The sequence below is a fragment of the Lathamus discolor genome, chromosome 3 (assembly GCF_037157495.1).
Source record: "Lathamus discolor isolate bLatDis1 chromosome 3, bLatDis1.hap1, whole genome shotgun sequence".
NCBI classification, from domain to species: domain Eukaryota; kingdom Metazoa; phylum Chordata; class Aves; order Psittaciformes; family Psittacidae; genus Lathamus; species Lathamus discolor.
This window is the reverse complement of record NC_088886.1, coordinates 25460903-25487499: the sequence shown is the minus strand read 5'-3', so window position 1 is coordinate 25487499 and position 26597 is coordinate 25460903. Positions and strand designations below refer to the sequence as shown.

The 26597-nt window shown below is 45.2% G+C and overlaps 1 protein-coding gene across 1 annotated transcript in view; it reads right to left on the bottom strand.

Moving 5' to 3' along the window:
• Window positions 1–10242: 10242 nt before the first annotated feature.
• The window catches only part of LOC136009894 (ral guanine nucleotide dissociation stimulator-like 1), a 67035-nt gene continuing 50680 nt past the window's right edge, over window positions 10243–26597 (bottom strand). The window contains exons 10-18 of the mRNA XM_065670339.1: window positions 25649–25738; window positions 21532–21618; window positions 20773–20805; window positions 19344–19465; window positions 18438–18527; window positions 15607–15811; window positions 13166–13402; window positions 11792–11906; window positions 10243–11127 (exon numbers count right to left, since the gene is read on the bottom strand). Coding sequence (XP_065526411.1) covers window positions 10940–11127; window positions 11792–11906; window positions 13166–13402; window positions 15607–15811; window positions 18438–18527; window positions 19344–19465; window positions 20773–20805; window positions 21532–21618; window positions 25649–25738 — 1167 coding nt within the window. The 3' untranslated portion in view covers window positions 10243–10939. The remainder of the gene's footprint in view (window positions 11128–11791; window positions 11907–13165; window positions 13403–15606; window positions 15812–18437; window positions 18528–19343; window positions 19466–20772; window positions 20806–21531; window positions 21619–25648; window positions 25739–26597) is intronic.

Here is a 26597-nt window from a genome sequence, read left to right as displayed (position 1 = left end):
GGGCATATATCTCACAGGTCTGTGCAGACCAGTTTGCAGGTAACCTTCCTCGTTCGATTGCAGCCATTCTTTTACCGTCCACCACGGCATATCCTGACATTCTTTTCCCTTCAACGCACCGTGAGGAGGCATCAGTAAACAGTTGTTCCCTATATGGTAAAGGCTCATCAAGTAAATCCTCTCGGACCTTAGTCTGGTAATTAATCAATAATATCTAATATATATATCTAATAATAATCTAATACAGGGGCAGTAATTAACTTCCTTTTCAGATCCTCTTACCTGTTTTTCTCATCACTCATCCAATAAAGGGGTCCTTCTTCTAGCAGCTTCTCAGAGAAAAATTGGACAGATTGTGTATATCCCTCTATCCGTAGCCTACGATAGCCTAATAACCCTAACGATTTTCGGATCTCCCGCTTCGTCTGTGGTGGAGGCAAGGAGATTAGTCCTGTAATTCTTTCAGGGTTTATTTTTTGTCTCCCAGCGCTAATCAAATGTCCTAGATATTTGACCTCCTTTTCTACAAATTGTAACTTTCTTTTTGAAACGCGCAAGCCCTGTTTCCCCCCAGAATTGAATAGTGCAACTGAGGCTTCCCTGACCTCCTTTTCTTCTACTCCAGCTACTAACAGGTCATCCACATGTTGTAACATTTGGGTTCCATAAGGTGCCCGGAAGTGTAACATAATTTCTTCCAAAGCTTGTCCAAATAGATTTGGGGATTCTGTAAATCCTTGGGGTAAGTTTGTCCATCTTAACTGCTGTTTTCGACCCGTCTTCGGATCCTCCCACTCGAAGGCAAATAAGTCTCTACTTTCATCTGCCAGCGGGCAAGCCCAAAATGCATCTTTAAGATCTATCACTCTAAACCACTCGTGATTGTGAGGAATTTTACTCAGTAGGTATATGGACTTGGTACCACTGGATAACGGGACCTAGGTCTTTTATTTACTTCTCTGAGGTCCTAAACCAACCTCTAAGTCCCATCTGGTTTCTTAACAGGGAGAATAGGAGTGTTATGAGGGGACATACAAGGTTCCAGGGTACCTTCCCTTAATAATTCTTCTATTACCGGCCTTAAACCTTCTCTGCCTTCCCATGATATGGGGTATTGTTTCGCTCTTATCGGTTGTGACTCATTTTCCACAGTCACTTTGATGGGAGGAATATCCAACCCTCCTCTATTCCTTTGTCCTGCCCATACTTCAGGCTGTATTTCTTTTCCATCTTCTTCTTGCAATTCAAAGATTTTTACTACCATTTTTCCCTTCCCTGGCATCACTCCCATTCCCAATTTTGCTTGTAAGTCTCGTCCTCATAAGTTACACCCAGCATCTGGTACTAGTAATAAGCCATCAATTCCGTACTGGTCCTCTCCTTGAACTAAGACTTTTTCCATTATAGGAACTGAAAACCCTTCCCCTTTTGCCCCCACTAGCCGAGTTGTTTCCTTTCCCTTTTGACATCCTTGTGGTAATTTAGTTATACAAGTTCTTTCTGCCCCAGTGTCAACTAGAAAAACAAAATCTTCCTCCCGAGGGCCTAATTTTAAATTTATCAAGGGCTCTTCTTTTATTTCTTCCCCTGGGAGGTAGAGCCCCTGACACCCCTAATCCTCTTGCTCATTCGGCTGGGTGTCTCTGAGCACCAGCATATCCCTAGCCCGTTGTGGGCATTCCCTTTTGAAACGTCCTTTTCTTCCACAATAATAACAATTCCCTGGATTTTGTGCGTTTCCTCTAGGACTTTCTCTTTTATGAAGCAGGGTTTTTGGTCCCAGATGAGGTTTTGGGGAGATTCTTGGCCGATTTCTGACAGCATCCTGCATGGCCACCATAATCTTAGCTTTTGTTCTAGCTTTTTCCTCATCCCTTCTAACGTACGCCTTCTGAGCTTCCCTCAAGAGTTCATTCAAACTCCTAGCATGCCAGTCTTCCAGCTTCTCTAGTTTCTTTCTTATAGCTGGCCATGAGTGAGTCACAAAATTAACCTTTAATAACTCCCGTCCTGCCTCGCTTGCAGGATCTATTCCTGAATATTGTTGAATGCTGCGTCTCAGCCTCTCCAACCACTCGGTCGGGGTTTCTTCTTTACCTTGCTGATTATTAAAAGCCTTACTTACATTCTTTCCCCTTGGGGCTGCCTCTCTGATTCCCCTAACTATCAGTGACCTATAATCACCCATACTCCCCCTTCCTGCTTCAGTGTTTTGATTCCACTGGGGTTGGGTAGCTGGGAGTTTTTGATCTGCCGCTACCCCTCCCTGCTTTTCACGTTCCCGTGTTCTCGTTCCTGCAGCTCTAACCGTCTGCCTCTCCTCAGGAGAGAAGAGAATTCCCATGATTGACTGCGTCTCTTCCCAGGTGTAAATGTTTGGTCCCAGAAACCGATCAAACTGCTCTGATAGTCCCACTGGATCTTCTAATAACTTCCTCATTTCTTCTTAAATCCCCTTACTTCTACACTCGTAAGGGGAGCATTCACAAATCCAACCGCTCCCTGAATCCCAGGCATGGGGACTTCCCGTAAGGGATAAAGTTTAGTCCCTCTGCTTTCCTCCCCCTCCTCTTTCTCTAGCAAGGCAGTTACATGTCCACCCCCTTTTTGCTGCTGGCGGGTCCTCGGAGGGGCTGTCGGTGTTGCTAGCATCCTCCGGTCATTATTTCTGTCCCCTGATTCGTGCCTATTCTGATCCCCTAATGGGTCTGGCAAGTCCATATCCACAGGATTATAGGGAGGAGGTAAGTTAACCAGTGGGTCCCATTTCTTTCTTTCTTTCTTTCTTTCTTTCTTTCTTCCTCCTTGTCCTCTCCTTGTTTTGTTTCCTTATCTCTTGTGGCCAGGTTTCACCTCTGCAGCATGCTGCAAAATCACTCTCTTCCTGACTGGAAGGTTCCTTAGCATCAACAAAAAGGGCTAATGCCTGGCAAATCCAGCCCTCCTAAGACACGTACCGGGGCCAATAAAGTGAATCAGGCCTGATAGGACCTTTGGTCCATTCAAACACACAATCTTCTACCATTTTAGTTTTATCCTTCCCTTTAGTGCAGGGAACATAAACCCAATTTGCCAACATCCTTGCTAATGGACTGTCGGGGGGGATGTCCGAAGGTGTTTTCCTGCTCCCTTTTGCTCCTGGACTGGGCTTACCCGCCCCTTGTCCCATTATTTCCCAGGGCGGTCACTCGCTTCGTCTCTTCACCGGCCCACTCCCTTTCGGGCTACAGGAACCGCTGTCAGAAAGACTCCGCACTCGCTTCGTAGGCCAGTCCTGCGTCTCACACACACTCCTTCCACTTCCCCTATCCCAGCCACCCGAGTGATACTGACAGTCCGTCTTCTTCTCACCCGAGTCTTGTGCACAAGTATTATTGGCTGCCGTGGTGTTTCCCTGGGAGCTCCTTCCCCTTCTTTGGTCCACGAGTCCCCTGCCGGGGTCGCCGCCGTCAACCCTCGCTGGTGCCTGAGGGAACCGGAGAGACCGCTGAACTCAGCGGGGTGCACCTTCTGTTCGGGACCCCCGAGCCCCGCGAAAGAGAGGCTTCGAGTATCCCGGACGAGGCCCCAGTTGTGAGAAACATGCTCACTTCTAAAAAAATTTATTCGGGACAAAGTCAGTGGATCAAAGAATACAGCACTGGGTGCATGACCATAGCCAGAGGCGCACCGTGGTACCCGTACACAAGCTTTTTATCCATTCCATATTGCATCAGCCGAATACATATTCATAGTTATCCCGAGAACAGGGAGGAATTATTACAATTGCTTCTCCGAAAGGATTTCCATAAGTCCGCCCAGGTCTCCTCCTTTTGGCGCATGCTCTCTGCCTCCTGGTGCTCACCTCGGGGGTCTTTGGGGATGAAGTAAGGCGTCTTCCTCTAAGGTGAACTTTTCACCCTGGGTCTTGAGCCAGTTCTGGCCAGTCCTGTGGGTGTTAGTTCTTTCAGTTTCTCTCACTGGTGTTACATTACAGGATGGTCATGTTTGATAAGCTTTTATCTTGTGCAGGCCACATATGCTTGGCGAAAGCAAAATTTCATTAACCCTTTATTACCTCTCACAGAATCGTCTGATCCATGGACACAACTGGTGAAATCTTTTTAGCGCCTCAAGACAAGAGGAGGAGCCAAGACAAGGAGATGTTCCGGATGATCCAGGCAGACAACTTCAGTGTTTTGGTGGTATTTAAATAGCGAGAGCAGCCAGTGCTAAAAGTTAACATCCTAACAAAGTACGTAGAATTCTGCTCGCTGGAGCAGGCTCCGCAGTCAGTCCGGGAGCAGCCTTCCCAAATGTCACTGTGCCAGCTTTACTTACCCCTGTCTGTGGGAGCTCCATGAGTGGTTTTCTGAATTACTCAAGTGAAGCAGTGGAGAAAAATGGCTTGTGGGTCCTCTGAGTGATGCGCACTTGGTGTTACCTGTGCTGTTTGTAAAGGAGGCAAAGTTAAGGTGAGCGAGAAGGGCTGTCCTTCAGACAAACAGAGAGGAAGTGCAGACGTATAGCTAGTTGGATTTGGCAGTTGCTTCTGCGGAAGAGATGGGCTGACAAAACTGCCTTTCCCACCATTTCCAGACCAGCACGGCAGACACCAGATGTCTGTTGCCTTCCTTTTAGGGATGTTTCTGGTGTGAATGCTGCGAAGGGTTAACCGATGTACAGGTGGGTTAGGGTTAAGCCGCTTGCTTAACAATGGTACTGCTTGTTCGTGCTTATGGTGCTTGCAGTGTACAAGGGGGTAGGTCAAGCCGCTTGCCTGACAATGTTATTGCTCGTTCATGCTTATCGTACTCGCCCTGTATTAGAACAAGATGGATATGGTTATTGTTAAGAGGTAGGGACCGTGACTTGATTCCCGTCCTTTGGACGCCCAGGCCGGCTGAAATCGGCTCTGCGGTTTGGACAATAACCAAGCGTCCAGGGAGCATGCGTAACGACTAAGGGTGAAAAGTTCAGGCTGGAGGAAGACTGGTTTAGTTCATCTTGAGGCCCTCGCCCACGACCACCAGGAGGCACTGTGCAAGCGCAAAGGGATAGGACATGAATGTGTATAGGCGTGTTGTGCAACCTCACGCATGTGTATACCTCTAGAGAATAAATGTAGAGGGAAAGGACGCTGAGGTGTGCATGCCTTTGGAGGAGCTATCCCCCATGCGCCTCAGCGCTGAATAAAGCATACCTACTTTACAGCTTTAATGAGTTATGGAGTCTATGCACGTATCATGAAGTTCTTGACAGTACTGAAAAAGATGGCATTGTCTTGGCAGACTAAGAAAGGCATTTTAAAATTCAGCTATGAGAGCATGAGGGGCATCAAATCAGAGAGACAAATGGCAGAGGCAGCAAGAGCTGAAACTGGAGCCTTGGGAGGCAGAGGTGAGATGGGGTCCTGACTTTCATGGCCAGGACCATATGGAAATATTGGCTCCAGAGGAGAACTGAAGTTCAAGCCTGGCTAGCAAAGCAGGCTCCCTCCAATCTACTTGCCCCACTTGTTCCCTCCGACAGCTCTCCCAGAAATGCAGCATCCAGTGAGTGTGGTTACTGCATTGCATTAGCTCCATCTGTGTAAGAAATAGATTCAGGATTGAAATCCATCATTTTTCCCTTCCATCCTGGAGCACTTTAGCTTTTTCCAGGACTGACCCATGACATGAAAGGCTTTGCTTCGACACGCTGGCCCACTGATCTGCTCAGACTGTCGTCCTGGGCTGAGTTTTCTCACCCAGGATAAAAGGATGGCATCCAAGTTCAGAAATGGGAAAACGCCTCAGGTCAAACCATGGAGTTTCCACAGTGGATCTACTGCTCAAAGCAACTGTATTGTGATGCTCCAAAGAGACCATCCCACCTCTGCTGGGAGGATGTGGCCTGTGGTGGGAGTACTGACTCAGATCAGAATCTCAGTGTGGCTGGGCTCTGTAGGGCCCCTTGCACTCCTATGCAAGATAGCATTTAGCCAGCCAGATGTCCTGAGCTTCCTTTCAGCCTGAGGCTCTGAAGAGCTGGAGCCAGTCAGCAGGAAGGTCTGCTCACAGGGCCTTGAGGGAAATAGACGTTGCCTAATGTGGCTGTGGGTTTAGGGCGTAGCTGTGAATGCTGGTCACTGCCTGACAAAGGCTGATCATTATACAACTGTCTATACCTTTTCTGTCCCTGGTAGCAGTCGTTTACTTGATTACAAAAAGAGAGCCCAAGAACAAGTCCACCTCCCCATTTTAAGGTAGTCTTACCATTCTAAAGCAGCTTTTATCCCAGAAGGAACAGAAATACTGGCGTGAAGCTGTACAGATCAACTGTGTTTAAGCCAGCAGAGGATAAGAAGAGAGCTCAGTGAGGCAGATAAGATTAGTTGATGAGATCAGTGCCAAATGCATGAATGTCAGCAGGTAGTATTTTTTATTATGCCATCTACCTAAACTGCAGCTGAATGTGTCTTGGCAAGTAGTGTAGCCTGCAATTTACTGCAGAACTTCAAGTGGTAGAAACACTGGGGGCATTAATGCAGACAGTTCTGCTCTGCTAAATATACCAAGGATTAGGGGGACTAATGCCTGGTATGTTGATGCATTTGATACAGGGTTAATAAATGTACAAGGGAACAATACAGGGGATTGTGTAAGAGAGTTAGAAGAATTCCTTGCTTAAACAAAAGTATTGTCTGTTGTAAACACCTATCAGGTTTACTAAGCAGAACAAGGCACAAACTACTGATAAGGTGAGGAGACTGAGGCCTGATTCTACTGATAAGCAACTATTGACAAGGAAATGCGAATGTCTGGGTCTCTTGATAAGGGGGAGAAGCTGATAATTTATGGATGAGATACCGGCTAAGCCCTAAAAGCCATGTGCTAAGATTAAAAGGTGAAAAGTTTAAGAAGAGGAAGACTCATTTACTTCATCTTGAGGACCCTTGCCCACAGGAGGAAGACTCATTTACTTCATCTTGAGACCCCTGCCCATGACCAGAGGGGGCACTGCGCAGGCGCAAAGGACCTTCTAGCTCATTATAATACGAAGCGGGGACAGATACTAAATATGTATAGGCATATCAGTAATCTAATGCATATGTATGCCTTAAGGGAATAAATGTAAAGGAAAAACGACCCTGGGGGTGCATACTTTGGAGGAGCTATCCCCATGCACCTCAGCGCTGAATAAAGCATACCTACTTTACAACTTGAACGAGTTGTGGAGTCAATCCGCGTATCACATTCATGTGGTGTCTGCTTTTCATTAATTTCCTAGAGGGACGGGGGTGGTTGTGCTTATTTCATTAAAGCTAAAATTAAAATTAAAAAAAAAAAAAGAAAAAGAAAGGCTTTGAAAGAAAAAGAAAAAACAAACAAAAAACAAAGTGGCTTTCAGACTGTGGTTAAATAATAAAAGATGTTACCAGAGCTCAATGAAAAGCAACAAAATACTTTCCCTTGGCTTCTCTGGATGTAGGTTTAGCGTGTGCTGCCTGATGTGACATCAGGCCCAGTGTGGCTGCAGTTATAGCTGATCGTGAGCAAACCCTCTGTCAGTGCAGAGGGAACAGCGTTTTGCTGAGCACAGGTTGCTGGGACATTGCCAGTGAACGAGCCGAGCAGTGGGTGGGTCTCTCTCTTGCAAAAAGGCATCTGCTCCGAGGAGAGACTTTGCATGTTCTCTCTGTTTTCTCACCTTCAGATTCAGCTCCTTGAAGAAGCAGCTGCACAAGCTTTTGAGTGGAAGGATGTCATATTATGGCCTCCTTTTGAAAGCATCTTTTCTCCTTGCTGGTGTCTCTGGGATTTTCCTGTCATGTTCAGGGCACAGTACAAACTAGCCCTGCTAGTCTCCTCTCTTTCAGTCGATTGTCCTCCCATTGAACTCTGTCAGTATGTCTCTGTTCCTCCCAAAGCAGCCTGACAAGATGGGATTTGATGAAGTAAGGAACTTACTTTACTGTTACTGTCTTCCCACTCCTTGAGGTCCTAGAGGACCTGGGTTCTCTCTGCTGCGGAGCTTCTAGCCATTTCCCTCAGAGTATCCTGACGCTTACCTTTAGCTCTCAAGCTCATTGCAGTCTTGGAGCATGCACCTGGCTTACATAGAGCTCATGATAACCTGCTGCAACTCGATGGGTAGCGGAGGTGATACTGACTATCCTGGGTTCAGCAGTAGCAGTCATTTTTCTCCTTCTCAGTAGCTGGTGCAGTGCTCTGGTTTTGACTTTTGACTCGGAACAGCGCTGATAACACCGATGTTTTTAGTCGTTGCTCAGTAATGTTTAGTCTGACCAAGGACTTTCTGAGTCTCATGCTCTGCCAGGAAGGGAAGCCAGGAGGAAGCGGAGACAGGACACCTGACCCAAACTAGCCAAAGAGGTATTCCATACCACAGCACGTCATGCCCAGTATATAAACTGGGGGGAGTTGACTGGAAAGCCCAGATTGCTGCTCGAGTCAGGCTGGGTATCAGTCAGCAGGTGGTGAGCAACTGTATTCTCTCCCGTTGTTATTTCCCTTATCATCATTATTATTGGTGGTAGCAGTAGTAACTTAGTTACTGGACTGTTCTTATCTCAACCCATGGGACTTCTATTCTTTCAACTGTCCTCCGCATCCTTCTGGGAGCTGGGGGAGGAAGCAGGCGGGAAGTGAGTGAGCAGCTGTGTGGTTCTGAGTTACTGGCTGGACTTAAACCACAACACTGGTTTACTTGGACAGCCGTTTCTAGCCCCACTGTTGTCGAAACACAGAAGCCACCCTCATAAAAAACTGTAGGAATTTGAAGAAGATGCACGCCAGTAATGCTGGTGGTGTTACAACCAGTCCATACCTTGTTACTGGGTGTGATGTTGAAAATGAAAGCAAAGCTGAAGAAAGGTCGTAGCTGAAGGAAGGGTTACACCTACAGGGCATGCAGCTGAAATGTGGCATTTCAAGTTCTTAAGGGAGCAGGGAAGATGAGCTGTGGGAGCTGGAAGAAGTTCCAACAGTAAAAGCGATTAAGTAAACAGAGAGACAGAGGTGGTGTGAGGCATTAAACAAAACCTGAAACCAACACCAAAAAAACAAAGCCCCCAACCTGACACACAGTAAGAAAATCTAAGGTAAGAACATAGACTAACTCGAGGCAAATACTAGTGGAAAAAGTTTTAACACTTATGTATAAAGATTGCAGGAAAGCAATTAAAAACCATCTTTTTCATATATAACCTTATGGAAAGTGTAATTTTAAAATCAAGAACATCCAACTTTCACCTTAACACAGACACACACCTTTGAGTGAGCAATACTATACTTTAGAAATGATACCGTACAGACATCAATGATGCTTACACTGAAATGCAAAGAAAATTGAACTTCTGTTCTAATTTTGCCCTAACTCTGGGCAGAGGTTAAGGCTCAGTTACAAACTCACTGCCTTCACTGTCTCAATAAAACCTAAATTGGAATTCTTAAACTATTCCGACTAGGACGTACATGGTGCGACCTGTAAACAGAAGTGACAAACCTTATAGGTGTGTAAAACATTAACGATCATGCGTGATCGTGATGTTTGCATCATTGACCCTGATGCAAAGCATGTAACCTGAGCCCAGTTTTGAAAATCGGTGCCACACAACTGGAAGGAAACAAAGCCCAGGCAGGGATAAAATGCAGTATCTGAGTCTGATTTAACTAATACTAATGTATCTCAAAGATAGCCTTTTCCATCAGGGCTGCTTACGATCTGATGTCTTATTTACGGCTTTTAAAAACAAAATCTCTATGACTTCAAGGAAGCCAGTGTTCTGGGGAAAGATTCGGAAATTGTTAAAGTTTCACAGAGAACAGATGATTAAATTCTCTATTCCAGCTGACAGGATGTCCTGTGTCTGGGAATTCCTTTAATAGATGCATATAAAGAACAAGGGAGGTGTCTGTAGATTACGCATAATAATGCTACAAGTATATAAAAATCACTGGCTGGGGTAATGCTTAAAACCTGGCTATCTCAATACTCACTTCTAAAATAAAAGGTCATGTATGTCCGCTCATGAATGAAAATGTGAGTTAAAAGTTTTGCTCTTGAAGAGTGATTGCACATTAAAAAAGAGGTTCATCAGTCATTTAAGGGTACATGCAAAAGGCATTGATTTCTGTTCAGTGGGTTAGCAAAGTAAAAGGATAACCACCCTGCAGTGGCATTAAGACAAGACCTAAATCCCGACAAGCAGCATTTGTTTGCCTCGTTCATGAACAAACTATGACATTCACCCAAAAGCAAGTGCAGTCTGTTTTATTAAAATTCTTTGGGGAAAAAAAAAACCCAAAATAGGCAATTTTCTGGTGCAGAACAAGTGCAAACAGAAGTGTGCCAGCTGTGTGAGAGAGCAATACACATGCTTGCAGTTTCTGCTGTCCCCAGTGATGAGTACCCATCCTGATTTTTCCTAAATTCAAATGCCTCCTGGAGGCAGCAACTGCCACTGGCACTCAGCTCAGCCACACCTTCTGCAAATTAGTGCTCCCATCAGTCAGCTGGAGGCTGGCTGGGACCTCCTCCTTAGTTCCGGCACAGCTGTACTGAGACTTTTCTTCTCCAATTTTATAAAAATAAGTTTAGACCTTCTTCTGCGTAATACTGGCACAAAGTAAAATGCTTTCTCACAAAAAGAGTTGGTTTGTGTCATGTTCCTTAGACCAACGTTGCAGTCCTGTTTTCCCCTTTAACTGGGGCTCTCACCTTCCCTGGCTAATGTGCAAAACGAAACAACAACAAAAAATTCCAGTCCCTAGTGTCCTGTAAATCCACATCTGTCTGTCCATATAAGGCTGCAAGGGAGAAAAGACACCTCGCTGGCTGTAGGTCTTCTGTTTTCAAAGTTGAATACTGAGAAATCCATCTGCTGTTTTTCTGTAATACTGGATGGTAGCAAAGGGAGAAGCCTCAGCCAGCTCTCCCTGTGGCCTTGCCTCCCTCACAGTGTAATTTTACTGAGCCTATTGCTCCAACACCCCCGTTTGGCAGTTCTCGGGAGTGTTAGATTGCAGTGGCTCCTCATTTTCAAATCCACGTCGACCGAAGCTTTTTTCCGCAGGATAAAATCGAAGTTCACGTGGCTGTTCATGGCGTAAAACACATTGGCGTTGTCCGGGATCACCAGCTCTGCAAAAGAGGAACCAGAGCAAGTGTTGATTTGTAGTATTGCACATAGAAGGAAAGCTGCAAGAGAACAGGGACCAGGTGAAAAGATTGAGTGTACATAGCCAGGTAGTACTGGGCCCCATTTCTTGTTCTGCTGTGCCTCTTCAGCCAGAGCTGCATCAGGTGGCACCCACAGCAGCTGCCCCACAAAGAAGGGGAGCAGGGTTGCAGAGGACAGGAGATGGAGGACAAATCCAGGCTATGGCCAGCCTGGCAGAGGACCCGGCAGCCACTCCAAGAGGACACTGTACTCAGAGCTCCTCTGTTTGCATGTCCTGATAACATCGGTAGGATCTGGGCCTGCCCTGATCGCTGGGGAGTTTGCACTCTGCCACCTGACCCTGGTGGCTGGCTGTGCTCAGGGACAGAGAGCAGCTGCCATTCAGTCAAGAGCTCTGCTGTCACAGTGCACATACAAACGTTTACCTGGCAACCCACAAGTGTGCTCTGCCTATTTGAAACAATGTGCTGGCTGTCATAATAAATCATCCCTGTGTATCCCTGGCAATTAGTCTCACTGCCAGCTGTGACATTCCATGGCATTTCTAACATTGCTTCACATTTTGCTCTTTCCTTCAAAATCCAGCAGAACCTTTCGAGCAGTAGCAGAGTTCTGATTCCCCACCTTTATCCTCAGAGATGACCTGTACAAGCTCATAGTCCTCAGCTGCATCAGATTCCAGGTTATGCTTTAACAGAGCTCTCTGGAGAACAGCAGGAGTTTTGTCTTGGTTAGTTAGCTGAAAAGACAGAATTGCAATTAGAACTTCTGCTTGTCCATGCTATATAACAATTTGGCAATTAGCAAAGGCCTGCCTTTCTGCAAACTGCTTGGTCTTAGGAAACACTTCAGAGAACTGAAAAAATGATAGGTCAGTAACAAGGTACTAGGTACTGACATTTGGTGGTTTTAGTTCAAGGTGACAGATACTCTATTAGAAGAAGCAGTAGTTAATCACAGAGCAAACTCGTTGAGAGATGAGATGCTGCTCTCACCTAGCCATAAAAAGTCCACTTAAATAGCTGTGCCATCAATTAATCTGCAGTCTCCTGTCCTAAATACTTTCTTTGACATCCTGCAAAGATTTTTGGCCTGTTGACTGTGTTTATTGTCTGCTGTGGAAGCACTGTGCATCCCGATCAGACACTGGGCTCCCTTCAGAAGCTTATGCAGTCAGAAGGAAGATTGGTCTTGCCAGTAACCATATCTGTCAGGCTAGCGGGGACCACCTCCGCAATTTGGAGACATCAGACCATTAAAATTGTAAGGTAGCTAAAAAGTGCTAAGAACGATCCCTCTGTGTTTGTTACATCCCTCCCACATGCCACAGGTGACCAAAAGCATTTGTTCAGCAGCTGAGTGTCCATCAGGATTAACTTCAGAGATCGTGTACAGTACAGGCGAGTCACGTTGCCCGTGGTCCCACACAGACCTGCATGCAACTGGCCCACCACTGCTAGAGTCCTTCTGTGGAACCAGCATCAAGGGAAGCACCTTTCCACAATGGAAACACTGGTTGCTGCTCGTCTGGCAACCTTTGCCACAGAGAGAAGATGAGTAATTAAAGGGCTTGTCAGCTTCCCTGTGTACAGCCCCCTATTTCCAGAAACCATCTCCTAGGGAAAGCTGGGGAGCAGCTTGGCACGTGGTGCCTTGTGTCAAAACTCTCACACAAATTCAGAGCTAAAGCATCTAGCACTTGCAGAAAGGCAGGAGCCTCAAAGCCAATCCTTGATCAGAATGCTTCAGTTTGAACTTGTTGATAAAGCACAAGCTTTAATTTCCAGACCGTAACTTCCACAAAGATGCTATTTCCAAAATTCTCATACTATGCTCCACATATTTTAAATTGTAATGTTTGTAATTTTCCCTTGCAAGGCAGGTTTGATTAGTCAGCTCGGTGAACAGGTGCTTTAAGAACTAAAAGCACCATTTGTTTAAGCCCTGGATGAGGACATCATCTACACTAACAGCATTTTGCTGTTCCACACCACTCACCAGGATACTCTTGTACATATTGCCATTGTTGTCTTCTGTGCTGATTCGGATGATGCACATATCTTTGTTCTGCTGGTTGTAAACAGGAGACAGTTCTTTTGAAGTAATGGGTGTCACAGAGTTAGAGCACTTGTCACTGGAGAACAGCACGGCAGGAGCTGAGATTACAGATGCCACCCCCAAGGGAGATGCATCCATAGAGTAGCTGATGGAACTGGAGGTGGAGGAGTCAGAGAGCTACACAAAGAAAGAAAAACACTGTCACAAGCCGGAAATCTTTTCTGTCTGCATGAGTAATTCTGGAGAAAGAACTTGAGAAAGCAGAAGGCATATAGAAAACCTCAGTCATCTGCACTCTGCCCAGCAGACTGGCAGTGGTATTCCTTGCCTCAGAAAAAGTGAACTTCGTTTGATTCTTTTCACCATTTTCATGAAAACTGATTTCCAATTCGGTGCGCTGCCCACCGTGCAGCGCTTGCTCTTGCCTCCCAGAGGTGGCTCTGGAGCAGGCCAGGAGGTGGCAGCAGATAAACAGAATCAGGTTGTAGGCAACCCCGGCTGGGAAAGAACAGAGGGAGTCACGGGCATCACTGCTCCTGCGCCAGGTTGTAGCCTTTACAGGAGTGAAGATGCACGCACATCTCCCTGTCTGCCATTTCTCCTTGAATAGTCTCTCCTTAGTGAAATTTGCCCCCTTCCTTTCTTATTCTTTCCTTCCTTCCTTCCTCCCACCTTTCTCAGGGCTTGGCCATTCTCTTTCTTGGCCTTGTTCAAGAACTGCTGAGAGGATCTTCCGTTTCCCAACTTGCTTATCAAAACCATCATTAGCAACTGTTCCAGCTAAACAGTTTAAAAAAATTATGGATGCCAGTGCTTGGGATTTTTGCTTAATTTGATTTAAGAACATTTAGTACAATGTAATTTAAAATACCCATCAGTTAAACCCAAAATAACTCTCTTCAAGAAAACATCCCTGAAAAGGGCTTCAACAATACAGTTAACAGAATTTAGTTCAAAAGGGCAGTGTGTGTGTGGCTCCCCCTATCAGGTCCCTTCTGCCATTTTCCTGTCTGTATAGTTTGTCTCTGGATGGTCACAGCGCACACCCGACCTATCTGCTCTCAGCACAAACACAGCTTCAGCCTCACACTGATTTTGCCGTTGCATGTCCCAGCTGCCAGGGTGCAGGGCTTTGCCTTCTCTGCAAAATGGGATGGATTCCAGGCGCCCTGGTTCAGTTACTTTGTGTAAGACACTGGCTGCATGTGCTAAGAGTGAGCTGGTGTGCAGGAGGAGGTGCAGCAGCTCCATGCTGGATACTGACTTTCCAAGTGAAATTAACCTGAGTCAAGGCAAGGCGTTCATTTTGGCAGGGGCAGCTCATAGGAGGTCAAACCCACAGGGTTATTAGTCAACCCTGACCGTACCTGCCTGTCACGTGGGCAACTGCAGCTGCTCTGTCTTCCCCGGGGTTAGGCCATTACCAATGCACACATGCTTCCACACCTAGAAGACACCTTTCCCAGAGTGGAGGCACAGCCTTACTGCAGCTGAGCTTTGTGAGCACACAGCTGCTGCTGAAGCCGAACTTCCTTTTCCAGCTACAGCTGGTTGAGGATGGACACAAAAGCAGGCTCCTGACAGCAGAGTAAGTCATCAACCCTGAGATATTCAAGGAGACAATGACTGGCTGTTGATCTTACTACTCTTCAGCTGATCCCATCTCCTGTTTCATTTGGTTTTGTTTGTGGGGACTTATAAATCCTCTTGTCCATTTTACTGCTAATGTGGCATAAGCGAGTGCGATGCTCAGGCTCTTCACTCCAGGCTAGAAGACAGAACTGTCACTAACCTGCCCCATCCCTCTCAAAATGGAGAGTTAGAGACTGAAAGAAAAATTCATCTTGTGCTTCTCTATGGTCTTACCCAAGCGAAGAACACTGCCAAGCACAAGAACATGAGGTTTCAGGGAAGGAGAACTTCAGTCTGCCTCGTATCTGAGCAACATGGAAAGGATTGTGCAAAAATCCTGACTGCATTGCTTCCATTTTTACACATCTATTTCCAGAGTCTCTCCATTCCACTCAAAGCAATGCTCTAGCCAAGACCAACAGGCTTGGGAAAGCGTCTAGGGCCTGCCTGTGTGTCAACAGCCTCTTACATGCTATTTATATATGTTTATACATATTTAGAATCATAGAATAGTTAGGGTTGGAAAGGACCTCAAGATCATCTAGTTCCAACCCCCCTGCCATGGGCAAGGACACCTCACACTAAACCATCCCACACAAGGCCTCATCCAACCTGGCCTTGAACACTGCCAGGGATGGAGCACTCACAACCTCCCTGGGCAACCCATTCCAGTGTCTCACCACCCTAACAGGAAAGAATTTATAATTTTTTTATATATATATGTTGCTGGCAACAGGCCCAGACTGTACCTTTTTCTGAGACTCATGAGGAGTGTCAAGAGTGTCAGGAGTGTCTACAGGACCGATGCAGACGTCTTCAGCTTCAGAGTGGTTAAACTCACATGATGAAACAGTGGCCGAGTCTGTGCTTTCACCAGAGCTCCCACCTGGGGTAGATTTGGGCTGCTCTTTGATGGGTGTGCTATGGGCAATCATCTCAGAGCCTAGAAACAGTCTGGTATAGAAAACAAAGCATAAAAGCCAGTAAGTGAAAGCATGACAGAGCTGGGCTAAGCAAAGCTGTCACTTGGTTCAAAAGTCCTATGTATTGTTTTGGTTTCCTACCTCCATTGTCCTGTTGTTTTCATTTCCTCTATGTTGTTTAGACAGTTTGTCAAGAGAGCTTGTTATACACTAACATAATACCTTCTTGACCTAGCACACCCACCAGCTGCAAGGCCAAAATCATAGCTAATGTCCCAGTGTCACAAACAAGGCTCCTCTTTGGACTGTTAGATTTTCAGACTCATTTGCTAGGAAATGATTGATGGTAAATCCGATGTGTTCACAAAACACGGGATGAGGGGCAAGTTCGAGGCATGGCAGCTGGCTCCACCTTATGCAGTCCTGCACTACTGTCACACCCTGACAGCAGGCCAGGACTGCGTACACAAGGCAGCTCAAGACCTACTCAGTCACCATGAGTGAGTGAAACAGTGCACTATCTTGGGTTCAGCAGCAGCAGTTGTTTTTCTCCTTCTTGGTAGCTGGTGCAGCGCTGTGTTTTGACTTTTGGCCTGGGAACAGCACTGATAATACCGATGTTTTTAGTTACCGCTCACATGTTTTAGTCTGACCAAGGACTTTGTGAGCCTCATGCTCTGCCAGGGAGGAGGGGAAGCCGGGAAGAAGCAGAGACAGGACACCTGACCCAAACTGACCAAAGAGGTATTCCATACCACAGCACGTCATGCCCAGGATGTAACCGGGAGTTACCCGGAAGGGCTGGGACTGCAGGGTTGGACGAGGTATGGGTCGGTGCTCGGCCGGGTGGGGTTGGGTGAGTTATCAGTTGACTGCTGCTGAGGTGTTGTATTCTCTTCCCTTGTTATTTCCTTTAGCATTATTATTACTCGTGGTAGCAGTAGTGTTTTGTGTTATACCTTAGTTACTAAACTGTTCTTATCTCAACCCGTGGGAGTTGCATTCTTTTCGATTCTCCTCTCTGTCCCTCCAGGAGCAGGGGGAGGGCAAGAAGGGGAGGAGTGAGTGAACGACTGCGTGATTTACGGCTGACTTTGTTTAAACCACGACATGCATGAAAGGTGATGCATGGCCATACACAAGGCAAAGGTTTCAAAAGGCAAATTCATCCCTGCTGCAAATTTTTCACTTAATAAAGGAGCCACAGCTACCAGTTTCTCTAAGAGTCTGAAGAAAGTGTAAATTACAGGCTTGCTCATTCTCTCTGAGACTCATTTCTAAATGCAGCTCAAATAAATTTAAAGGAGTGTCAAAGGAAACAAACTTGTATAATATGTTAAGTAGAGAAACAAGGTGAATTAGATGTTAGTTGGCATGCAGTTAATGGTTTAAGACAATTTAGAGAGGTGTCACTCGCTGTTCCTGGGATGAATTATACCAGCCTTTTCTACAGTATTGATTTGCATGAAAACACATTCAGCGTGCAGATGAAACAACTCTTTAGACAAAGACTGCACAGTGCAAACAAACACAGTACGGTAAATGACAACACAACACTGAAACACAATCAGAAACGAAAGAATAAAGCCTATGCTCTCCAGCAACACCTCCTGTGCACAGTTTACGCACAGGCGAAGGGAGACCCAAATGACAGGCACCGTCATCTTCAAAGGTCACATCGTCCTATCACCAACTCAGACTGACTCATTGAAACACTTTCTGAACAGCTTCCTGGATTTTTTTTGTGTATCAGAACTCAAAACTCTAGATTGAAAACATCTATTCTTCTTTCAGACCCTAACCTGCAGTAGCACTGATATGAAGTGAACTGCAACTGACTGTTCTGAGGAAACTATGTACAAGAGTCAAGCAGGAAAGGACAGTTAAGAGATGGTAGTGCAGTCAACTTCATCGTTTTCCCCCTCATCTTGATTATGCCGCTGATATACGGGAGTCCCTTCATATGTCCTCTCACATCAAGTTCAAATTTCTCACCCTGAAGATATTTTTACGTCAGTCCTTGGTCTTTGCTTTCACTCCCTGCAGCTTTCCCTGAATTCTTGCTAGTCTATTGTTTCCCATGTCTGTTGAGCTGTATGCCCCCATTCTCCACCCATCTTCTGTTTGAATCTCTGTGGTATAAGACAAAATCGGACCACATTCCCATGGTTTTTTTTTTCCTTCTTTAATTTAAAGGTAGTTAGGCAGATTGTTTCCCTTATCAAATGCCTTTTTGATAACTTCAGTTTTCATATTAAAACCCTGCAAGGAATTTTTTGCATGTGTATAGCAAACTAGACTAATAATAGGCCAGACTTCATTCTCCTTTACTTTGTTTTGCTACTGCATTCAGGGAAGTTATTACACAATAGATATTGAATTTATAAACTAGCACTAAAATTGTTCCTTTTTCTGACAGCTTAGAAAGGCTTGCTTGTTTCTAATCTCTTTTGTCATTAATAATCCTCATGATTACTTATAACAGTAGACAGAGAGAGCTTCAGAAGTTTGCATTTCTAGCTGATGGTGTCTTCTTGAAGCAATTCAGTGCTCTGGATCCCCAGCCAGGTTTTTCAGCTGGTGAAATGAGTACTACTTGTGTTAATATAAGCCTGAATAGATCAAATACCAAATGCCCTTTCCTCCGTTATACTCACAGGCTGAACCTCTTCACCATGCTTTTCCGAGATTTTGGTGATGTGGTGCTGGTGTCAGCAGCTGCTTCAACCTCACGTGAAAGGTCGTAACTGCAGAACAGAAGCCACTGAGTTAATTTTTACAGGCAAGACTATTAGTCAGAGATCTCAAAGTAGCAATATTCAAGAAATTTGAGAAACCTTCAGGTATTCCTACTTCACAGGCTGCAATTCCACAGAGAGGAACATAGCTGTGTGTTCATTTTACCACAGTGAAGGGGATATTTCACTTCTTTAGAATAGTTTTAACAACTAGTGCATTTTTTGGATTATGTTCATCATGGATAAGCTGACATAGTTTTTTAGTATGATTCAGTACAGTGCAGCATGTATCTGCGTTTACACTCTTAGTGCAGCAGAGGGGTATTCATCTACATAATGGAGATATTAAAATGCATAAGTAAATTGTCTCAGATTGGCCTAGCAGCACGTGCAGGACCTTAGAATTCAGCAGGGCTGCAAAACCCACCCCAAATGCCTGGGGAGACATTTATCTGGCAAGCATTCAGTGAGCTCTGCGTGGCTGTGGCTACCTGCTGCCTGCATCCACCAGCTGAAGGCTCAGTGACTGCATCTTGACATCTCCCAGGATCAACGTCTGAGCACACGTCTGGGCATACAGACAGCCTAGACCCAACAGACTATCATACTTCAAAGTCAGGTCTGATATCCGATTTCAAAACTAAACCCTGCTAAGTGTTCAACTGGTTTTCTACAGCTGCTTAGCAGAAAGCAGATGTATTTTCACTCTCCCAGAGCAGCAGTATATACAAGCCCCTTTAGGAGGATAACTAAAGGCTGACATAACCTATTTGCAGGTGGGTGCGGAGTAAGAAAAGCCTGCTTCGCCAGCAGGACTTAACCTACCTCTCCTTGTCAGTTAAATGCTGCTGTCTTCTGAACCACTGGATGAATTTTTGGTCTGGTGCCATGCAATAGCTGTTACATGCTGATTGTAGGAGCTTTATTTGGGCAATTACTTCAAATTCCTAAGAAAATACATAATCAAAAATAAATTCTAAGTAGAAAACAAGATAAAGCAAAATTCATTCATATAATAAACATACAGACCAAAAGCGCCAGGACAAATTTAGTTTGACCTGAAGTTCAGTTTCAGATGAGTGACAATTTCAAGAACCAGTTTTTCAAACAGTGAAGTCCTTTCTTAAGTACCAACTGAAGTGTAATGCTGGTGCAAACCCACCAAACAGCAGCACTGCTGGTTGTTCCTCTAGGAACAAGAGTAGCAAAGGTCATAAAACCTTCAGCCTAACCTACCCTCTCACCCCTGTGCTAGCCAGACCAGCTCTGAGAGAAGAATCATATTCTGAACTTAAGTGGTTCTCAGGCACCAAGCAAGGGTAATAATTAGGGGTGCCTGGGATGAAAGCAGAATCTGATCCTCCTCAACTTTGCACGTTGTGCGCTCAAACTTGCACCAGAGGAACGTAAAATGCCACCCTTAATACAGGTGACTAGAATGTGCATACACACTTTGCCAAAATAATCCTTAAAACTGCCTTGTGTTAGAGGAGGCTATAGAATCAGGATGTAGGTACGGAGCTGAGTATTCATCATGGTTCAGAGGGAAGCTTTGGCACTGGTTTGTATGAAGCTGGACTGATGGCCGTGGAGAAGCACCTGTATTGCATTATTAGCATCCTGAGCTATTTAGCTGTACATACAAGGCAAGTCCAAGAAGTGGCCTGTAGAACTGAAGCAGTTAAGGGAAGGAAATGGCTCCATCACAGCCAAATCCAAGTCTCCTTTCAGACCCCAGAAGGGAGATTTGGCGGGACTTACTTTAGACAAATGCAGCCTTAGTACCTTTACTCCTACATAGCATTATCTATCTGACCAACAAGGATCAGGCTGAAAGGAAAGACAGCATTTATTTCTCAGTCCTATGTACCTAGTTCATTCTCTGCAGCCTTTTACCTACAAATAGTTAACTGCAGCAGAAGGAAGATATTTACAAACTGTATCTTCTGGAATGCAAAGTTCTCATGCCACCAGGTCTTATTCAACGCATAGTCTTATGCCACAGATGTAAATCCCATGGAAGTAAGTGGCCTGAGCTCCTCTTCCCCTGTTTCTCACATCTAAAAAATAGGTTCTCTTCCTGCACCATCCCCACACACAGAGTTTGGCAGAGGCTCACAGCATTTCTAGGATCGATTCTTTTCTCATGAACTTGAATAAAATTAACAGCTGTTGTATATGCCTGAGCAAAGACAAACGGCCTCACTCTAGAAGAGGCCTCACTAAACTTAAAATCACAGAATGTTCAGCTTACCCTTCGTCTCTTCTCAAAATTTATCAGGCCACCCTGTTAGGAGGAAAGAGAAGGGATCAGAGTAGAAGAGCACATGCTCAGTTGAATTTCGTCACAAACAGGAAGAAGTAGCAAAGTTTATGTAAAGCACAGACCTGCCCTGAGTAAGCACCTTCAAAAAATAGCTGTTTTCAGATCTGGTATAAACCACAACACTCATCTGAGTCTCCAAAGGATATCTGTCCTCATGGCCTAAATGGCAGTCTGCCCAAAAGGAAAAGCACAAGAGTGCTCCTAGAAGCTGTATTGAGATCAGGTCTGAAGAACACTAGCAGGATTTTGAATGCAAGAAACAAACTTGGCTTTTGGCTGGGCTTTCAGTTTAGCAGTGTTCCTCAGTGAGTTCACCAACTGAACACAAAGCATGGACAGAAGGGAACTGCCAAGAGTGACAAGTCTGAGTCAATACTGAAGCACTTCACTGATCGGTCTGAAGAGCTGAATTTGTCATTCTGTGTATTTTACCAGTTATTCACAGAAATCATTATACCTAAAATGTTTTCAGAAAATAAAACAGAAAAATGGAAAACCTACCATCTTCATCCTTTCTAACCTAGGAAACCAAGACAAAATACAATGCTAAGCTTTTCATTTGAGATACCTGCACTCAAGATTCTTGTTGCTAATAAAGCTGCATACTCCTTCCCAGTAGAAGATAGGGGAACAGACACACACAGTGGTGGGAAGGCAGGGAGGATTCAAAAAATCACGCCAAATTACCTCAACATAGTCCGGAAGGGCTGTGTCAAGCATGATGAGATCAGTGAGGAAGGTCCCAAGGTAAGGAACCGTGCCCTGCATTACTCCCTGCAAATGATCAGAGCAAAGCTGGATTGACTGACAAGTGGTAATAATTAAAATGCTAGAATGCTCCTGTATAAAAAAATGAAGTACAAGTACTCTGCTTAAACAGTGGTCTTACAAATTATGTTTTCTTTCATTACATGTATTCCTCAGTATCTAATCCAGAATTTCTAGAATCATAGAACAGTTAGTGTTGGAAAGAACCTTAAGATCACCTGGTTCCAACCCCCCTGCCATGGGCAGGGACAACTCACACGAAACCATCTCACCCAAGGCTCTGTCCAGCCTGGCCTTGAACACTGCCAGGGATGGAGCACTCACAACTTCCTTGGGCAACCAGTTCCTGTGAATCACCACCCTTACAGTAAAGAACTTCTTCCTTATATCCAACCTAAACTTCCCCTGTTTAAGTTTCAACCCATTACCCCTTGTCCTATCACTACAATCCCTGATGAAGAGTCCCTCCCCAGCATCCCTATAGGACCCCTTCAGATAGTGGAAGGCTCCTATGAGGTCTCTACGCAGCCTTCTCTTCTCCAGCCTGAACAGACCCAACTTGCTCAGCCTGTCTTCATATGGGAGGTGCTCCAGTCCCCTGATCATCCTTGTGGCCCTCCTCTGCACTTGTTCCAACAGTTCCATGTCCTTCTCGTGTTCAGGACACCAGAACTCTACACAGACCTCACGAGAGCAGAGTAGAGGGGCAGGATCACTTCCTTCAACCTGCTGGTCACGCTCCTTTTGATGCAGCCCAGGATACGGTTGGCTTTCTGGGCTGCAAGAACACACTGCCAGCTCATGTTCATTTTCTCATCGACCAGCACCCCCAAGTCCTTCTCTGCAGGGCCGCTCTGAATCTCTTCTTTGCCCAACCTGTAGCTGTGCCTGGGATTGCTCCGACCCAGGTGTAGGACCTTGCACTTGTCATGGTTGAACTTCATAAGGTTGGCATCAGAACACCTCACAAGCGTGTCGAGGTCCCTCTGGATGGCATCCCTTCCCTCCAGCATATCAACCAAACCACACAGCTTGGTGTCATCAGCAAACTTGCTGAGGGCGCACTCAATCCCACTGTCCATGTCTGCGACAAAGATGTTAAGCAAGACCGGTCCCAACACCGATCCCTGAGCGACACCACTCGTTACCGGTCTCCAGCCAGACATTGAGCCATTGACCACAACTCTTTGTGTGCGGCCAGCCAGCCAGTTCTTTATCCACCGGGTGGTCCATCCATCAAATTGATATCTCTCCAATTTAGAGAGAAGGATGTCGTGTGGGACAGTGTCAAACGCTTTGCACAAGTCCAGGTAGATGACATCAACTGCTCTACCCCTGTCCATCAGTTCTGTAGCGCCATCATAAAAGGCCACCAAATTGGTCAGGCAGGATTTCCCCTTAGTGAGGCCATGCTGGCTGTCACCAAGCACCTTGTTGTTTTTCATGTGCCTTAGAATGCCTTCCAGGAGAATGTGCTCCAAGATTTTGCCAGGCACAGAGGTGAGACTGACTGGTCTGTAATTCCTCGGGTCTTCCATTTCCCCCTTCTTGATAATGGGGGTTATATTTCCCTTTTTCCAGTCGTTGGGAACTTCACCTGACTGCCATGATTTTTCAGATATAATGGCCAGTGCCTTAGCAACTTCATTTGCCAGCTCCTTCTGGGCCTGCAAATGGATTTCATCAGGTCCCATGGACTTGTGCATGTTCAGGTTCCTAAGATGGTCTTGATGACTCTCCTACAGTGGGCCCAAGGTCTTCATTCTCACAGTCCCTGTGTCTGCCTCCCAGGACTTGGGTGGTGCAGTCAGAGCCTTTGCCAGTGAAGACCGAGACAAAGTCATTCAGAACCTCAGCCTTCTCCAAATCCAGGGCAGCCAGTTCTCCTGATAGCTTCCTCAGGGGGGCTGTGTTGTCCCTAGCCTTTTTTTTGTTTGCTACGTACCTGCAGAATCCCTTCCTGTTATTCTTAACATCCCTGGCCAAGTTTAATTCTAACTGGGCCTTAGCCTTCCTAACCTGGTCCCTAGCTTCCCGGACAATATCCCTGTATTCTTCCCAGGCCGCCTGTCCTTGCTTCCACCTTTGATAAGCCTCTTTTTTCCTTTGAATTTTCCTCAGCAGCCTCTTATCCATCCAAGGAGGTCTCCTGGCCCTCCTGCTGCACTTCCTTCTAGTCGGGATGCAGCACTCCTGAGCTTGTAGCAGGTGATCCTTGAATATCAACCAACAGTCTTGGGCCCCCCTGCCCTCTAGGGCTATATCCCATGGAACCTTACTAAGCAGGTTCCTGAAGAGGCCAAAGCTTGCTCTCCTGAAGTCCAAGGCAGTGAGCTTGCTGCACACTCTTCTCACTGTCCTGAGGACCTCTTCAATCTTAGCATTTAAGTCAAATCCTAAGGAGCCCAGGATCTTCTTACAAATACTGCCATGTGATTTTATAATTACAGCATTGCCACCATACACTGATTTCTAACAGTGGGTCACCAGGGAAATTTGCTTGTGGAAGAAGCGTAGAGCACCAGGGAGAGGGTCTCTTGGTTGCCTACTACAACAGAAAGAGCTGAGGAATGGTCCTAGCTAGCCCATGTAAGCAGTTTCTCCGCTTCATTCCAGTGGGTATTTACTTAATGATGTTACACCATGTGACAGTCAAGACAAATCAAGTCACCGTTTTTCTTCCTCCAAGAAATGACCGTCTTCCCCAGCCACTCACTGCATTTTAATTACTTAAATTTTGGACTTTCTGGGCTGCTGTTCAGGCTGTTTCTAAACTTGTGAACAAAATGCTTGTCTGCACCATCCAACACGATCCATATTTTTTTCCAAACAAATAGACAGAATATCATATTCAGCACTTTTGCCTCCAGAAGCATCCCAGATTTCTCTCCCCCTGTCCTTTTAAATCTTTGCCAACTTTGAGACGAAAGCCATTTTCACCAGACTGGAAACCAGGTATGTTTTACAAAGCAATCTCTGTAAAAGTCTGTGCAATTTTGAAGCTAGTATGGCAGAAGATTCATTAGCTTGTTTAAAAGTGAAAAGCTTTCTGTTCTGGCCACAGCTGATTTTCTTTATCACAAGAATTTCAGTATTTACATTATGTATTTTACTGCATGGCTTTCATCGTGTTTCTCTCTAAGGGTTAACAAGAACAGTTAATGGAATTCTTTCTTGTACGATAGAAACAAGAGAGTTGAAACTTAGGAACTCATGTTTATATTCATCAATCATTTGTTACTTTTTTTTATATGACACGCTTAGTAAATCTCAAAACTTGAAACTAAGGCCAAACTCCTGGCTCAGTGTCCATCCCAAAGAACAGGCTGGGATGTTAAGCATTTTCAAGTGTGAACGGGAAAAGCAAGTCCATATACCCACTTAACTCTTGCAGGGGAAGACTGGCACCAGGGAACATAAAGTGGCCCCTGCATACATCCACCAAATCCTGCAATCTTTGAGCATTCCCAGCATCAGATCACTGAATGCATTGGCAATGCTGATGCTTTGCATATCCATTTCCTCCAGCATTTCAGTACACAGGCGGGTGATGCTGAAGTAAAAGGACAGCTGGGTTGCACTAAAAGCCATTCCTGTCACAGCTTGACAGGTCAGCTTAGGCCCCAACAGCTTGAGCTGGGTGCAGCATAAATCCCACTTTGTAATTGTTTGTATATCCAGAAAAATGGATGCATGTGTGGGATCATCTCTTTTTCTCTCTCTGCACGTTACATGTACGCACACATAGTATTACCTGCTTACTACGATCCACAGCATGAAGGCAGTACGGCTTCTGGCATATACGTACAGGGACAAACAATTTGACTGCATACTCAGTCTAAACATTTTGGTTCACTTGCTTTGTATCAGCTAATCAGTAGCATTGATATGATTGTTTTTCTTGACAGGAGGCACTTTCATGAGTATTAAGTATAGATCATTCACTTTGTTAAATACTTTTCTAGGTTTTGCTGCTTCTATAATTCACCAATTAGGGTTAATCATGTTACCAGGTCAAAAAGGACCCCAAACACACCGTATCTTTTTGAAGTTGCAGTCGCCTCTGTGTCCTTTTCTGATTTTCTTTCACACTGCTGTCCAGATTCGCAAATTTGGATGTTCCTTCCTGTGAGTTAAAAGGGAATTAAAGGCAATTAACGGAGTAGCTAAGCGGTAAGCTGGCAACTACGTTTGTGTAAAACAATTGCAAATACATTTAACCAGGCAAGCCAGGCCAGCAAAAACATTTGCTGTCCAGCTAAACGTGTGTATGTGCGCTAATTTTCTGGGGCTCATACACTGATTGGGAATTTTGGACAAAATCCCACAGGATGACTATAAGGGAATTTTTTGCAAAATGGCTCTACTCAGGCCAAAGCTAAGTGCTGTTGAAAATCTCCCAAGAGCTCAAATCAGAGCAGCTTACATATACTTCAGGTGTCTAGACGCTTTTCTGAACTCTATCCTGAAACTCCTGACCCCAGAACTTTGGTTGAATTTCCTAATCAGGAGTACTACAAGTAAACATCTCTACCGTATGTAAGGCTTTGTTGTTTTTCTTATGCCCTGACATAGAGATCTGGCAACTACCCCCTGTGGCTTATTTACTAATCCAGAAACACACAGGAAATTAAAGTAATAGGTTTTTATCTCCGCAATATAAGCTTTCTTATGAATGTATGAGGTATTTCACAATAGACCTGTAGCCTTTATTTCCTTGGATCCATAAGGGGTGCTGGGAGTTACTGTTATTTTTTTCCAGTGGTAAGTTAGATAGGGCATGAATCATTATCGGTGTCTTTTAAGAGGCACAAAACAACAGTCTGCACTTGTAAAGAGACTCTCATTACAATGCTTAGTTCTCTCAGTCGGTTACTGAACAGATCACTCAAACTGTATTTCCTTCCTTGGCTAAAAAACAGGAGCAAGTGAACAAGAAGTGTTGTTTCAGTATCTTCAGGATACTTAAAAGGTAAACTCAAGAT